This window comes from Nerophis ophidion, linkage group LG12, assembly GCF_033978795.1.
Source record: "Nerophis ophidion isolate RoL-2023_Sa linkage group LG12, RoL_Noph_v1.0, whole genome shotgun sequence".
In the NCBI taxonomy this organism is placed as follows: domain Eukaryota; kingdom Metazoa; phylum Chordata; class Actinopteri; order Syngnathiformes; family Syngnathidae; genus Nerophis; species Nerophis ophidion.
In genome coordinates, this window is record NC_084622.1 from 11,373,485 (window position 1) to 11,389,588 (window position 16,104).

A 16,104-nucleotide genomic window follows, 5' to 3' on the forward strand; every position below is an offset into this window, starting at 1 on the left:
TGTCACTCTACTTGTTCATGTCACATCATCATCTCATCTCTCATGTTGTCACTCTACTTGTTCATGTCACATCATTATCTCATCTCTCATGTTGTCACTCTACTTGTTCATGTCACATCATCATCTCATCTCTCATGTTATCACTGTACTTGTTCATGTCACATCATCATCTCATCTCTCATGTTGTCACTCTACTTGTTCATGTCACATCATCTCATCTCTCATGTTGTCACTCTACTTGTTCATGTCACATCATCATCTCATCTCTCATGTTGTCACTCTACTTGTTCATGTCACATCATTATCTCATCTCTCATGTTGTCACTCTACTTGTTCATGTCACATCATCATCTCATCTCTCATGTTATCACTGTACTTGTTCATGTCACATCATCATCTCATCTCTCATGTTGTCACTCTACTTGTTCATGTCACATCATCTCATCTCTCATGTTGTCACTCTACTTGTTCATGTCACATCATCATCTCATCTCTCATGTTGTCACTCTACTTGTTCATGTCACATCATTATCTCATCTCTCATGTTGTCACTCTAATTGTACATGTCACATCATCATCTCATCTCTCATGTTGTCATTGTACTTGTTCATGTCACATCATTATCTCATCTCTCATGTTGTCACTCTACTTGTTCATGTCACATCATCATCTCATCTCTCATGTTGTCACTCTACTTGTTCATGTCACATCATCATCTCATCTCTCATGTTGTCACTCTACTTGTTCATGTCACATCATTATCTCATCTCTCATGTTGTCACTCTACTTGTTCATGTCACATCATCATCTCATCTCTCATGTTGTCACTGTACTTGTTCATGTCACATCATCATCTCATCCCTCATGTTGTCACTCTACTTGTTCATGTCACATCATCTCATCTCTCATGTTGTCACTCTACTTGTTCATGTCACATCATCATCTCATCTCTCATGTTGTCACTCTACTTGTTCATGTCACATCATTATCTCATCTCTCATGTTGTCACTCTACTTGTTCATGTCACATCATCATCTCATCTCTCATGTTGTCACTGTACTTGTTCATGTCACATCATCATCTCATCTCTCATGTTGTCACTCTACTTGTTCATGTCACATCATCATCTCATCTCTCATGTTGTCACTCTACTTGTTCATGTCACATCATCATCTCATCTCTCATGTTGTCACTCTACTTGTTCATGTCACATCATCATCTCATCTCTCATGTTGTCACTCTACTTGTTCATGTCACATCATCTCATCTCTCATTGCTTCATCTAGTTATTATTATTTGTACCTCAGGATGGGTATAGATTTCGGTACTTTTATAAGTACCGACCTAAATAATTTCTTATCGCCATTCTTCTTGTCTGCCTCCAGGTTGCCAACCTTCTCCGGCTCTTCCAGATCCCTCAGATAAGTTACGCCTCAACCAGCGCCAAACTCAGCGACAAGACCCGCTACGACTACTTCGCCCGCACCGTGCCCCCGGACTTCTACCAGGCCAAGGCCATGGCCGACATTCTGCGCTTTTTCAACTGGACCTACGTGTCCACGGTGGCGTCGGAGGGCGACTACGGTGAAACGGGCATCGAAGCCTTCGAGCAGGAAGCCCGCATGAGGAACATCTGCATCGCCACTTCGGAGAAGGTAAGGCTTCAAAAACATCACAGCAAGTCAAGAGTTCCATTCCAAAGTGCAGGACCGTCAGTAAACCTTGATCAACGCTAAATGGTCAATGGTAAATGGGTTATACTTGTATAGCGCTTTTCTACCAAAGGGCTTTGACAATACTTCCACATTCACCCATTCACACACACATTAACACACACATCACACAGCCATTCACGCACACATTCACACACTGATGGCGGGAGCTGCCCTAACCATGACCCATCAGGAGCAAGGGTGAACTGTCTTGCTCAAGGACACCACAGACGTGGCGAGGTTGGTAGAAGGTGGGGATCGAACCAGGAACCCCTCAGGTTGCTGGCACGGCCACTCTCCCAACCGCGCCCCGCCGTCCCCCAGTGAATCGAGGCTTATCTCAAACACAAAGGAAGCTCCAAAGTCGAAAACCACGATTTAATGGGAAAATATGCCGACAAACCTGGGAGATGATGCAATCAGTCAATCAATGTTTACTTATATAGCCCTAAATCACGAGTGTCTCAAAGGGCTGCACAAGCCACAACGACATCCTCGGCTCACATCCCACATCAGGGCAAAGAAAAACTCAACCAGAGGGAATGACATTGAGAAACTTTTGAGGGAACCCTCGGCGACGGGTGCAATGGACGTCGAGTGGATCTAGCATAATATTGTGAGAGTCCAGTCCAAAGTAGATCCAACATAATAGTAAGAGTCCAGTCCATAGTGGATCTAATATAATAGTGTGAGAGTCCAGTCCATAGTGCTGTGGTGTCAAACTCAAATACAGAGTGGGCCAAAATTTTAAACTGAACAAAGCCGCGGGCCAAGGTTGAACAAATTAACCTTTTAAAAGGGACCCGGACAACTTTTGCATTGAATATTGAACAAGCAAGGCTTACATAACTTTATAGTGACATGCAAAATCCAGATTCAAATAATTATAATAATAATAAAATATCAATAATTATTGCTCAGTTTGCTACACTGATTTGCTTTAACACTGAATATGGAACAAGCAACGCTTATATAACTTAATAGTGCAAAATCAACTTTCAAAAAACAAACGAAAAAAACATTAAAGGCATATTAAATACAATTTTAATAAAATATTAAATGCCTCTTTTCTATTTGCAGCCTTCTGAGGTAAAAATCAACATTAACTTTTTCCACAGGCTAATACATTTTGAAAATAAATGGGGGGGCGGGGGGGTTGTTGGTAGCGGGGGGTTTATATTGTAGCAAGGGTTTCTGGGTATTTGTTCTGTTGTGTTTATGTCGTGTTACGGTGCGGATGTTCTCCCGAAATGTGTTTGTCATTGTTTTTTGGTGTTGGTTCACAGTGTGGCACATATTTGTAACAGTGTTAAAATTGTTTATACGGCCACCCTCAGTGTGACCTGTATGGCTGTTGACCAAGTATGCCTTGCATTCACTCGTGTGTGTGTAGAAGCCGCATATATTATGTGACTGGGCCGGCACGCTATTTGTAAGCAGGAAAAACGGAAGTGACGACAGGTTGTAGAAGGCGCTGAAGGCAGTGCCTTTTAAGGCACGCCCCCAATATTGTTGTCCAGGTGGAGATCGGGAAAATGTTTTTCGGGAGGGACAGTGAAATTCAGGAGGGTCTGCAAGTACGAATATCAGCAGGGAATTCTGTATAATACCGGCGGGCCAGCTCTAATGTTAATTTGATATTGCCCCAAGGGCCAAATGAAATTACACGGCGGGCTTGACACCCATGACATAGTGGATCTAACATAATAGTGTGAGAGTCCAAGTCCACAAAGCACATGGAGACTGGTTGGCCCCTCAATGGCCGTTTTAAACGTCCTAGGTAATTTCCGTATATTGATGTCACTGGAGTAACACTTCTGCACTCTGACCATATTATTAGATCAGTCATCCTGGAAATACGCACAAATTAGAGATGTGCTGTCTATCATTCACAATCCCTACAGAAGACTATTGCTCACAGCAAAGCAGCTGAGGGCTTTTTAGCTGTGTACTATCAATCCGCCGCTAAAAAAAATACTTTCTCTGCGTTAGCGCTTATAATAACATTGCTAATATCTGGTTAATATTCAGGTTACAATATGTATAAGAAGTATTGTTGGCAGGTTTTGGATGGTTATTTAGAGGATTTTGTGGGCAAAATAGAGAGCCCCCATTAACGGACTATTTATGTATTTATTTATTTACGACTTAGAATGCCTAAAAAAAAGAAAAACATGAATTCACGTCTTCTATAGGGATTGTGAATGATAGACAGCACATCTCTAATTTGTGCGTATTTCCAGGATGACTGACCTAATAATATGGTCAGAGTGCAGAAGTGTTACTCCAGTGACGTCGATATACGGAAATTACCTAGGACGTTAAAAATGGCCATCAAGGGGCTAACCAGTCTACATGTGCTTTGTGGACTTGGAGAAGGCATTTGACCGTGTCCCTCGGTAAGTCCTGTGGAGAGTTTTCAGAGAGTATGGAGTAACGGACTGTCTGATTGTGGCGGTCCACTCCCTGTATGATCAGTGTCAGAGCTTGGTTCGCATTGCCGGCAGTAATTCGGACCCGTTTCCAGTGAGGGTTGGACTCCGCCAAGGCTGCTCTTTGTCACCCATTCTGTTCATAACTTTTATGGACAGAATTTCTAGGCCTAGTCAGGGCGTTGAAAGGATCTGGTTTGGTGGCTGCAGGATTAGGTCTTTGCTTTTTGCAGATGATGTGGTCCTGATGGCTTCATCTAGCCAAGATCTTCAGCTCTCACTGGATCGGTTCGCAGCCGAGTGTGAAGCGACTGGGATGAGAATCAACACCTCCATGGTATGAGTCCCTGGCTCTCGCACGGAAAAGGCTGGAGTGCCATCTCCGGGTTGGGGAGGAGACCCTGCCCCAAGTGGAGGAGTTCAAGTACATGGGAGTCTTGTTCACGAGTGAGGGAAGAGTGGATCGTGAGATCGACAGGCGGATCGGTGCGGCGTCTTCAGTAATGCGGACGCTGTATCTATCTGTTGTGGTGAAGAAGGAGCTGAGCCAGAAGGCAAAGTTCTCAATTTACCGGTCAATCTACGTTCCCATCCTCACCTATGGTCATGAGCTTTGGGTTATGACCGAAAGGACAAGATCACGGGTACAAGCGGCCGGAATGAGTTTCCTTCGCCGGGTGGCGGGGCTCTCCCTTAGAGATAGGGTGAGAAGCTATGTCCTCCGGGAGGAACTCAAAGTAAATCCGCTGCTCCTCCACATGGAGAGGAGCCAGATGAGATGGTCAGGATGCCACCCGAACACCTCCGACCGGTAGGAGGCCACGGGAAAGACCCAGGTACGCTGGGAAGACTATGTCTCCCAGCTGGCCTGGGAACGCCTCGGGATCCCCGGGAAGAGCTGGACAAAGTGGCCGGGGAGAGGAAAGTCTGGGATTCCCTGCTTAGGCTGCTGCCCCTGCGACCCGAGCTCAGATAAGAGGAAGAAGATGGATGAATGTGGCATTTTGTGATGTTTCTACGAAATGTTCGCATACACTACGGACTGTAAAACTGTAAATACAATTGGATATGGTTTGATGGATATTATGAAACACAATCAATCATATAAAGTCAACTTCTTTTTCCACTCTACTGATATTTTAAGTCATCCCCCAGTCATTGCTGAACCGACAATATGTTTTATATTTGTATGTTTGACAATCCAAATATGTCTGTCTTTGCATTGTGATCAGTTTGCACCGACACTTCACTGAATATAAACACAAAACAGCGTGCGCAGAACAGTTGTTAGTCTTGATGAATCACATTGCGAATGCTAAGTGATTATTTTTTCATCTCCTCCCCCGAGTACTAGCTCGATCGTTTGTACTTTATTGATTCCTTCAGGAGAGTTCCCTCAGGAAAATAAAAATTCCACCAGCAGTGTACAGAGTTGAGATCGAATTTAAAAAGCAAAGAATGGGGGTATATATGGAAACCAAACAGAAAAATATTACAATAAGAATAAAAATATAACAGTAAAATGGGAATATAACAGGAGAAACTAGGCAGTAGTGACCATGTTATAAAAAAGTATAGCACTGTTATTGTTTTGTATCCCCTGTCATCCTAGTACCCCCCACAGAGGAGTGTGTGGGACTAAAGAGTTTTTGAGTCTATTAGTCCTGCACTTGGGCTGAAGCAGTCTAGAACTGAACAGGCTCCTCTGGCTAGAAAGTGACTGGCATCATCCAGAATATTCACTAGTTTGTCCACAGTCCTCTTCCCTGCCATCGTCAAAAGTGAGTCCAGTTTTATTCCCCTCGTAGAATCGGCCCGCCTGATAAGTTTCTCCAGTCTGGAGCTGTCCTTCTTAGAAGTTTTAAAAATTCCTGGATTTCTTAGATTTCCCAGTCTTTAGGGACAATTTCCCCATTCAAAATGAATTATCCATTTTTCAAACACATTCAATTCATCCTAGACATTCAAACTAACACTTTCCCAAGTTCCAAACCAAATCCCGGTTTTCCTCGAAGTTTTAACTATTCTTAGATTCAAACTATTCTAACAGTCATACTAGATTATTTCAGCATTTCAGTTCTACTTCAGCATTGGAACGTTCACACGCAATTCCCCCAGGAATTGCCTCATATAGTTTTACTTTTAACATTTCAACCTCTAATTGAATTTTTTTTTTATCTTTTTTCACATTGCAAATGGTGAACGTATTTTTCGGAATAAGGGCAGGGGCTTCACAAAAAATAAGTATTTGTACTAAAGAACGTTCTTTCTCAACAGGTGGGACGTTCCAATGCCAAGAAGTCCTACGAAGCCGTGATCCGCCAGCTTCTCCAAAAGCCCAACGCCCGCGTGGCAGTCCTCTTCCTGCGCAGCGACGACGCCAGAGAACTCCTGGCAGCCGCTGCCAGACTGAACGCCTCCTTCATCTGGGTGGCCAGCGACGGCTGGGGGGCGCAGGAGAGCATCGTCAAGGGGAACGAGGTGACCGCCGAAGGGGCCATCACGCTGGAACTGGCCGCCAATCCTGTGCCGGACTTCAACCGCTACTTTCTTAGCCTGAACCCGGATAAAAACCTCCGAAACCCTTGGTTTAGGGAATTCTGGGAGCAAAAGTTCCAGTGTTCCCTGGGTAGCGGCGGAGAGATGCTGCTGCCCCCGTGTGACAGGAACTTATCAATCGGCGAGAGAAACTTTGAGCCCGAGTCCAAGATCATGTTTGTGGTGAATGCAGTCTACGCCATGGCTTTCGCCCTCCACAATATGCAACGGAACCTTTGCTTCAACACCACCGGACTGTGTGACAGCATGAAGGCCTTGGACGGCCGCAGACTCTACAGGGACTTCATCCTCAACGTCAGCTTCCCAGGTAAGACGGCGTGGCAAAACTGGGTCCCGGAGGAGGGCAGGGATGTTGGGATGGGAAAGGCAAGATGGGGAGTGTGTAGCCCTCATCAATCAATCAATCAATCAATCAATCAAAGTTGATTGATTGATTGATTGGGAGGGCGTGGCGCAGTGGAAGAGTGGCCGTGCGCAAACCGAGGGTCACTGGTTCAAATCCCAGCTGGAACCAACCTCGTCATGTCCGTTGTGTCCTGAGCAAGACACTTCACCCTTGCTCTTGATGGCTGCTGGTTGGCGCCTTGCATGGCAGCTCCCTCCATCAGTGTGTGAATGTGTGTGTGAATGGGTAAATGTGGAAGTAGTGTCAAAGCGCTTTGAGTACCTTGAAGGTAGAAAAGCGCTATACAAGTACAACCCATTTATTTATATAGCCCTAAATCACGAGTGACTCAGAGGGTTGCACAAGCCACAATAACAACCTCGGCTCAGATCCCACATCAGGGCAAGAAAAAACTTAACCCCCCAACGCCCTGGGCGACCCGTGCAATGGACGTGGAGTGGATGTAGTTCATAGTGTGAGAGTACAGTCCATAGTGGATCTAACATAATAGTGAGAGTTCAGTCCATAGTGGATCTAACATAATAGTGAGAGTCCAGTCCGTAGTGGATCTAACATAATAGAAAGTCCAGTCCGTAGTGGATCTAACATAATAGTGAGAGTCCAGTCCATAGTGGATCTAACATAATAGTGTGAGAGTCCAGTCCACAGTGGATCTAACATAATTGTGTGAGAGTCCAGATCGTAGTGGATCTAACATAATAGTGACAGTCCAGTCCATAGTGGATCTAACATAATAGTGTGAGAGTCCAGTCCATAGTGGATCTAACATAATTGTGTGACAGTCCAGATCGTAGTGGATCTAACATAATAGTGACAGTCCAGTCCATAGTGGATCTAACATAATTGTGTGAGTCCAGATCGTAGTGGATCTAACATAATAGTGACAGTCCAGTCCATAGTGGATCTAAAATAATAGTGTGAGAGTCCAGTCCATAGTGGATCTAGCATAATAGTTTGAGAGTCCAGTCGATAGTGGATCTAACATAATAGTGTGAGAGTCCAGTCCATATTGGATCTAGCATAATAGTGTGAGAGTCCAGTCCATAGTGGATCTAACATAATAGTGTGAGAGTCCAGTCCATAGTGGATCCAGCATAATAGTTTGAGAGTCCAGTCAATAGTGGATCTAAAATAATAGTGTGAGAGTCCAGTCCATATTGGATCTAGCATAGTAGTGTGAGAGTCCAGTCCATAGTGGATCTAACATAATAGTGCGAGTCCAGTCCATAGTGGATCCAACATAATAGTGAGAGTCCAGTCCGTAGTGGATCTGACATAATAGTGAGAGTCCAGTCCATAGTGGATCTAACATAATAGTGTGAGAGTCCAGTCCATAGTGGATCTAACATAATAGTGTGAGAGTCCAGTCCATAGTGGATCTAACATAATAGTGAGAGTCCAGTCCATAGTGGATCTAACATAATAGTGTGAGAGTCCAGTCCATAGTGGATCTAGCATAATAGTTTGAGAGTCCAGTCGATAGTGGATCTAACATAATAGTGTGAGAGTCCAGTCCATATTGGATCTAGCATAGTAGTGTGAGAGTCCAGTCCATAGTGGATCTAACATAATAGTGCGAGTCCAGTCCATAGTGGATCTAACATAATAGTGAGAGTCCAGTCCGTAGTGGATCTGACATAATAGTGTGAGAGTCCAGTCCATAGTGGATCTAACATAATAGTGAGAGTCCAGTCCATAGTGGATCTAACATAATAGTGTGAGAGTCCAGTCCATAGTGGATCTAACATAATAGTGAAAGTCCAGTCCATAGTGGATCCAACATAATAGTGAGAGTCCAGTCCATAGTGGATCTAACATAATACTGTGAGAGTCCAGTCCATAGTGGATCTAACATAATACTGAAAGTCCAGTCCATAGTGGATCTAACATAATAATGAGAGTCCAGTCCATAGTGGATCTAACATAATAGTGAGAGAGTCCAGTCCATAGTGGATCTAACATAATAGTGAGAGTCCAGTCTATAGTGCCATCCATCCATCCATTTTCTACCGCTTATTCCCTTTCGGGGTCGCGGGTGGCGCTGGCGCCTATCTCAGCTACAATCGGGCGGGAGGCGGGGTACACCCTGGACAAGTCGCCACCTCATCGCAGGGCCAACACAGATAGACAGACAACATTCACACTCACATTCACACACTAGGGCCAATTTAGTGTTGCCAATCAACCTATCCCCAGGTGCATGTCTTTGGAAGTGGGAGGAAGCCGGAGTACCCGGAGGGAACCCACGCATTCACGGGGAGAACATGCAAACTCCACACAGAAAGATCCCGAGCCCTGATTTGAACCCAGGACTGCAGGACCTTCGTATTGTGAGGCAGACGCACTAACCCCTCTGCCACCGTGAATGGATCTAACATAATAGTGAGAGTACAGTCCATAGTGGATCTAACATAAAAGTGAGAGTCCAGTCCATAGTGGATCTAACATAATAGTGAGAGTCCAGTCCATAGTGGATCTAACATAATAGTGTGAGAGTCCAGTCCATAGTGGATCTAACATAATAGTGTGAGAGTCCAGTCCATAGTGGATCTAACATAATAGTGAGAGTCCAGTCCATAGTGGATCTAACATAATAGTGTGAGAGTCCAGTCCATGGTGGATCTAACATAATAGTGAAAGTCCAGTCCATAGTGGATCCAACATAATAGTGGGAGTCCAGTCCATAGTGGATCTAACATAATAGTGTGAGAGTCCAGTCCATAGTGGATCTAACATAATAGTGAAAGTCCAGTCCTTAGTGGATCTAACATAATAGTGAGAGTCCAGTCCGTAGTGGATCTAAAATAATAGAAATTCCAGTCCGTAGTGGATCTAACATAATAGTGTGAGAGTCCAGTCCGTAGTGGATCTAACATAATAGTGAGAGTCCAGTCCATAGTGGATCTAACAAAATAGTAGGAGTCCAGTCCATAGTGGATCTAACATAATAGTGAGAGTACAGTCCATAGTGGATCTAACATAAAAGTGAGAGTCCAGTCCATAGTGGATCTAACATGATAGTGAAAGTCCAGTCCATAGTGGATCCAACATAATAGTGAGAGTCCAATCCATAGTGGATCTAACATGATAGTGTGAGAGTCCAGTCCATAGTGGATCTAACATAATAGTGAAAGTCCAGTCCATAGTGGATCTAACATAATAGTGAGAGTCCAGTCCGTAGTGGATCTGAAATAATAGAAATTCCAGTCCGTAGTGGATCTAAAATAATAGAAATTCCAGTCCGTAGTGGATCTAACATAATAGTGTGAGAGTCCAGTCCGTAGTGGATCTAACATAATAGTGAGAGTCCAGTCCATAGTGGATCTAACATAATAGTGAGAGTCCAGTCCATAGTGGATCTAACATAATAGTGAGAGTACAGTCCATAGTGGATCTAACATAAAAGTGAGAGTCCAGTCCATAGTGGATCTAACATAATAGTGAAAGTCCAGTCCATAGTGGATCCAACATAATAGTGAGAGTCCAATCCATAGTGGATCTAACATGATAGTGTGAGAGTCCAGTCCATAGTGGATCTAACATAATAGTGAAAGTCCAGTCCATAGTGGATCTAACATAATAGTGAGAGTCCAGTCCGTAGTGGATCTAAAATAATAGAAATTCCAGTCCATAGTGGATCTAACATAATAGTGAGAGAGTCCAGTCCACAGTGGATCTAACATAAGAATGAGAGCCCAGTCCGTAGTGGATTTAACATAAGAGTGTGAGAGTCCAGTCCGTAGTGGATCTAACATAATAGTGAGAGTCCAGTCCATAGTGGATCTAACATAATAAAGAGAGTCCAGTCCGTAGTGGATTTAACATATTAGTGTAAGAGTCCAGTCCATAGTGGATATAACATAATAGTGAGAGTCCAGTCCGTAGTGGATCTAACATATTAGTGTGAGAGTCCAGTCCATAGTGGATCTAACATAATAGTGAGAGTCCAGTCCGTAGTGGATCTAACATAATAGTGTGAAAGTCCAGTCCATAGTGGATCTAACATAATAGCGTGAGAGTCCAGTCCATAGTGGACCTAACATAATAGTGAAAGTCCAGTCCATAGTGGATCTAACATAATAGCTTGAGAGTCCAGTCCATATTGGACCTAGCATAATAGTGTGAGAGTCCAGTCCATAGTGGATCTAGCATAATAGTGTGAGAGTCCAGTCCATAGTGGATCTAACATAATAGTGTGAGTCCAGTCCATAGTGGATCTAACATAATAGTGAAAGTCCAGTCCATAGTGGACCTAACATAATAGTGTGAGAGTCCAGTCCATAGTGGATCTAACATAATAGTGTGAGAGTCCAGTCCATAGTGGATCTAACATAATAGTGAGAGTCCAGTCCATAGTGGATCTAACATAATAGTGTGAGAGTCCAGGCCATGGTGGATCTAACATAATAGTGAAAGTCCAGTCCATAGTGGATCCAACATAATAGTGAGAGTCCAGTCCATAGTGGATCTAACATAATAGTGTGAGAGTCCAGCCCATAGTGGATCTAACATAATAGTGAAAGTCCAGTCCTTAGTGGATCCAACATAATAGTGAGAGTCCAGTCCATAGTGGATCTAAAATAATAGAAATTCGAGTCCGTAGTGGATCTAACATAATAGTGTGAGAGTCCAGTCCGTAGTGGATCTAACATAATAGTGAGAGTCCAGTCCATAGTGGATCTAACATAATAGTGAGAGTCCAGTCCATAGTGGATCTAACATAATAGTGAGAGTACAGTCCATAGTGGATCTAACATAAAAGTGAGAGTCCAGTCCATAGTGGATCTAACATGATAGTGAAAGTCCAGTCCATAGTGGATCTAACATAATAGTGAGAGTCCAATCCATAGTGGATCTAACATGATAGTGTGAGAGTCCAGTCCATAGTGGATCTAACATAATAGTGAAAGTCCAGTCCATAGTGGATCTAACATAATAGTGAGAGTCCAGTCCGTAGTGGATCTAAAATAATAGAAATTCCAGTCCATAGTGGATCTAACATAATAGTGAGAGAGTCCAGTCCACAGTGGATCTAACATAAGAATGAGAGCCCAGTCCGTAGTGGATTTAACATAAGAGTGTGAGAGTCCAGTCCGTAGTGGATCTAACATAATAGTGAGAGTCCAGTCCATAGTGGATCTAACATAATAAAGAGAGTCCAGTCCGTAGTGGATTTAACATATTAGTGTAAGAGTCCAGTCCATAGTGGATGTAACATAATAGTGAGAGTCCAGTCCGTAGTGGATCTAACATATTAGTGTGAGAGTCCAGTCCATAGTGGATCTAACATAATAGTGAGAGTCCAGTCCGTAGTGGATCTAACATAATAGTGTGAAAGTCCAGTCCATAGTGGATCTAACATAATAGCGTGAGAGTCCAGTCCATAGTGGACCTAACATAATAGTGAAAGTCCAGTCCATAGTGGATCTAACATAATAGCTTGAGAGTCCAGTCCATATTGGACCTAGCATAATAGTGTGAGAGTCCAGTCCATAGTGGATCTAGCATAATAGTGTGAGAGTCCAGTCCATAGTGGATCTAACATAATAGTGTGAGTCCAGTCCATAGTGGATCTAACATAATATTGAAAGTCCAGTCCATAGTGGACCTAACATAATAGTGTGAGAGTCCAGTCCATAGTGGATCTAACATAATAGTGTGAGAGTCCAGTCCATAGTGGATCTAACATAATAGTGAGAGTCCAGTCCATAGTGGATCTAACATAATAGTGTGAGAGTCCAGGCCATGGTGGATCTAACATAATAGTGAAAGTCCAGTCCATAGTGGATCCAACATAATAGTGAGAGTCCAGTCCATAGTGGATCTAACATAATAGTGTGAGAGTCCAGCCCATAGTGGATCTAACATAATAGTGAAAGTCCAGTCCTTAGTGGATCCAACATAATAGTGAGAGTCCAGTCCATAGTGGATCTAAAATAATAGAAATTCCAGTCCGTAGTGGATCTAACATAATAGTGTGAGAGTCCAGTCCGTAGTGGATCTAACATAATAGTGAGAGTCCAGTCCATAGTGGATCTAACATAATAGTGAGAGTCCAGTCCATAGTGGATCTAACATAATAGTGAGAGTACAGTCCATAGTGGATCTAACATAAAAGTGAGAGTCCAGTCCATAGTGGATCTAACATGATAGTGAAAGTCCAGTCCATAGTGGATCTAACATAATAGTGAGAGTCCAATCCATAGTGGATCTAACATGATAGTGTGAGAGTCCAGTCCATAGTGGATCTAACATAATAGTGAAAGTCCAGTCCATAGTGGATCTAACATAATAGTGAGAGTCCAGTCCGTAGTGGATCTAAAATAATAGAAATTCCAGTCCGTAGTGGATCTAACATAATAGAAATTCCAGTCCGTAGTGGATCTAACATAATAGTGTGAGAGTCCAGTCCGTAGTGGATCTAACATAATAGTGAGAGTCCAGTCCATAGTGGATCTAAAATAATAGTGAGAGTCCAGTCCATAGTGGATCTAACATAATAGTGAGAGTACAGTCCATAGTGGATCTAACATAAAAGTGAGAGTCCAGTCCATAGTGGATCTAACATAATAGTGAAAGTCCAGTCCATAGTGGATCCAACATAATAGTGAGAGTCCAATCCATAGTGGATCTAACATGATAGTGTGAGAGTCCAGTCCATAGTGGATCTAACATAATAGTGAAAGTCCAGTCCATAGTGGATCTAACATAATAGTGAGAGTCCAGTCCGTAGTGGATCTAAAATAATAGAAATTCCAGTCCATAGTGGATCTAACATAATAGTGAGAGAGTCCAGTCCACAGTGGATCTAACATAAGAATGAGAGCCCAGTCCGTAGTGGATTTAACATAAGAGTGTGAGAGTCCAGTCCGTAGTGGATCTAACATAATAGTGAGAGTCCAGTCCATAGTGGATCTAACATAATAAAGAGAGTCCAGTCCGTAGTGGATTTAACATATTAGTGTAAGAGTCCAGTCCATAGTGGATGTAACATAATAGTGAGAGTCCAGTCCGTAGTGGATCTAACATATTAGTGTAAGAGTCCAGGCCATAGTGGATCTAACATAATAGTGTGAGAGTCCAGTCCATAGTGGATCTAACATAATAGTGAGAGTCCAGTCCGTAGTGGATCTAACATAATAGTGTGAAAGTCCAGTCCATAGTGGATCTAACATAATAGCGTGAGAGTCCAGTCCATAGTGGACCTAACATAATAGTGAAAGTCCAGTCCATAGTGGATCTAACATAATAGCTTGAGAGTCCAGTCCATATTGGACCTAGCATAATAGTGTGAGAGTCCAGTCCATAGTGGATCTAGCATAATAGTGTGAGAGTCCAGTCCATAGTGGATCCAACATAATAGTGTGAGTCCAGTCCATAGTGGATCTAACATAATAGTGAAAGTCCAGTCCATAGTGGACCTAAAATAATAGCGTGAGAATCCAGTCCATAGTGGACCTAACATAATAGCATGAGAGTCCAGTCCATAGTGGATCTAACATAATCGCGTGAGAGTCCAGTCCCTAGTGGACATACAAAAAACTTTTTGTTGGGCCCTTGTCCTCATTAGCCCGGGGCAGCGTAGATCGGAGCATAAAAAGCATGGCGACAAATCGGCTTAATCTCCGTGTATTGTCGAGCACCAGCCTGCTATTGACAATTATCGTCCGTGACACGGCACGACTAAGTTGCTTGGAGAAATGAGAGCCACGGTTAATCCACGGCTATATTCTTCTCTCCAGCGCTAATGAGATTGTGAGTGTTATAATAGCTCTATAGCATTCCGTAACTGTCTGTCAGTCTCGGGGGAGTTGCCACGGAGGAAACTGGGGGGGATTGTCTTGACTGACGGATAGCAGTATAAATAAACTGGAGAGTCCCGGGGACTGACACAGGTTTAGAGGTACTTATTCCTCCGCCGAGCGTGACTCGGGGATGACATAAAAACAGCGCTAACAGGACAGCTTTGCCTCGGCACCCTGGGGAGGCCGAGCAAAGGGAGGGGACAAAGGACGTCCCCGCAAAGTCTGATCGTCTCCTGGTCCTAGTAAGGAAGCATCTCTCATGAGGGTTGTGGGTAAAGAAAAACCTTGTCTGCTTTCAACCCTTCCTGGTGAGGGGGCTTTGGGTAACCCCGGGAACGGACCAAGTTTGTGGGTCGGCATCTTGGTCACCGAAGCATCCAAGTGTGGGTGACCCTGAGGGCAATGTGGGCAATGTCTTGCCCAAGGACACTACAGCAGTGACCGGGATGCAGAAAGTGTAAATTAACCAAATCTGCGATTATTCAATATTCAAGATAAGTAATTGTTGATTAATCGTGTCTTGAAGTAAAAGAGTCAAAAAAAGGCTGACCATATTCTGAAATCCCAAGAAGAGGACACATACAGGTGCTGGTCATATTATTAGAATATCATGAAAAAGTTGATTTATTTCATTAATTCCATTTAGAAAGTCAAACTTGTAGAATGTATACATTCATTCCAAACAGACTGATACATGTCAAGTGTTTTTTGCCAAAAAGGAGATGATTATAGCTGACAAACAATGAAAACCCTAAATTCAACATCTCAGAAAATTAGAATATGGTGAAAAGGTCAGATATTGAAGACACCTGGTGCCACACTCTAATTAGCTAAGTAACTCAAAACACCTGGAAAAGCCTTTAAATGGTCTCTCGTTTTGATTCTGTATGACACACAATCATGGGGAAGACTGCTGACTTGACAACTGTCCAAAAGATGACCATTGATACTTCAAAGAAGGAGGGCAAGACACAAAAGGTCATTGCCAAAGAGGTTGGATGTTCCCAGAGCTCAGTGTCCAAGCACATTAATAGAGAGGCTAAGGGAAGACAAAGATGTGGTAGAAAAAAGTGTACAAGCAAGAGGGATAACCGCGCCCTGGAGAGGAGTGTCAAACAAAACCGATTCAAAAATGTGGGGGAGATCCACAAAGAGCGGACTGCAGCTGGAGTCAGTGCTTCAAGAACCAC

At 43.3% G+C, this 16,104-nt stretch overlaps 1 protein-coding gene across 3 annotated transcripts in view; it reads left to right on the plus strand.

Annotated features, from left to right (window-relative positions):
- Window positions 1–16,104, plus strand: part of grm3 (glutamate receptor, metabotropic 3) — a 300,806-nt gene that overhangs the window by 130,868 nt on the left and 153,834 nt on the right. For all 3 annotated transcript variants that reach the window (XM_061916797.1, XM_061916796.1, XM_061916798.1), the window contains exons 7-8: window positions 1,386–1,655; window positions 6,422–7,010. In XM_061916797.1, coding sequence (XP_061772781.1) covers window positions 1,386–1,655; window positions 6,422–7,010 — 859 coding nt within the window. The remainder of the gene's footprint in view (window positions 1–1,385; window positions 1,656–6,421; window positions 7,011–16,104) is intronic.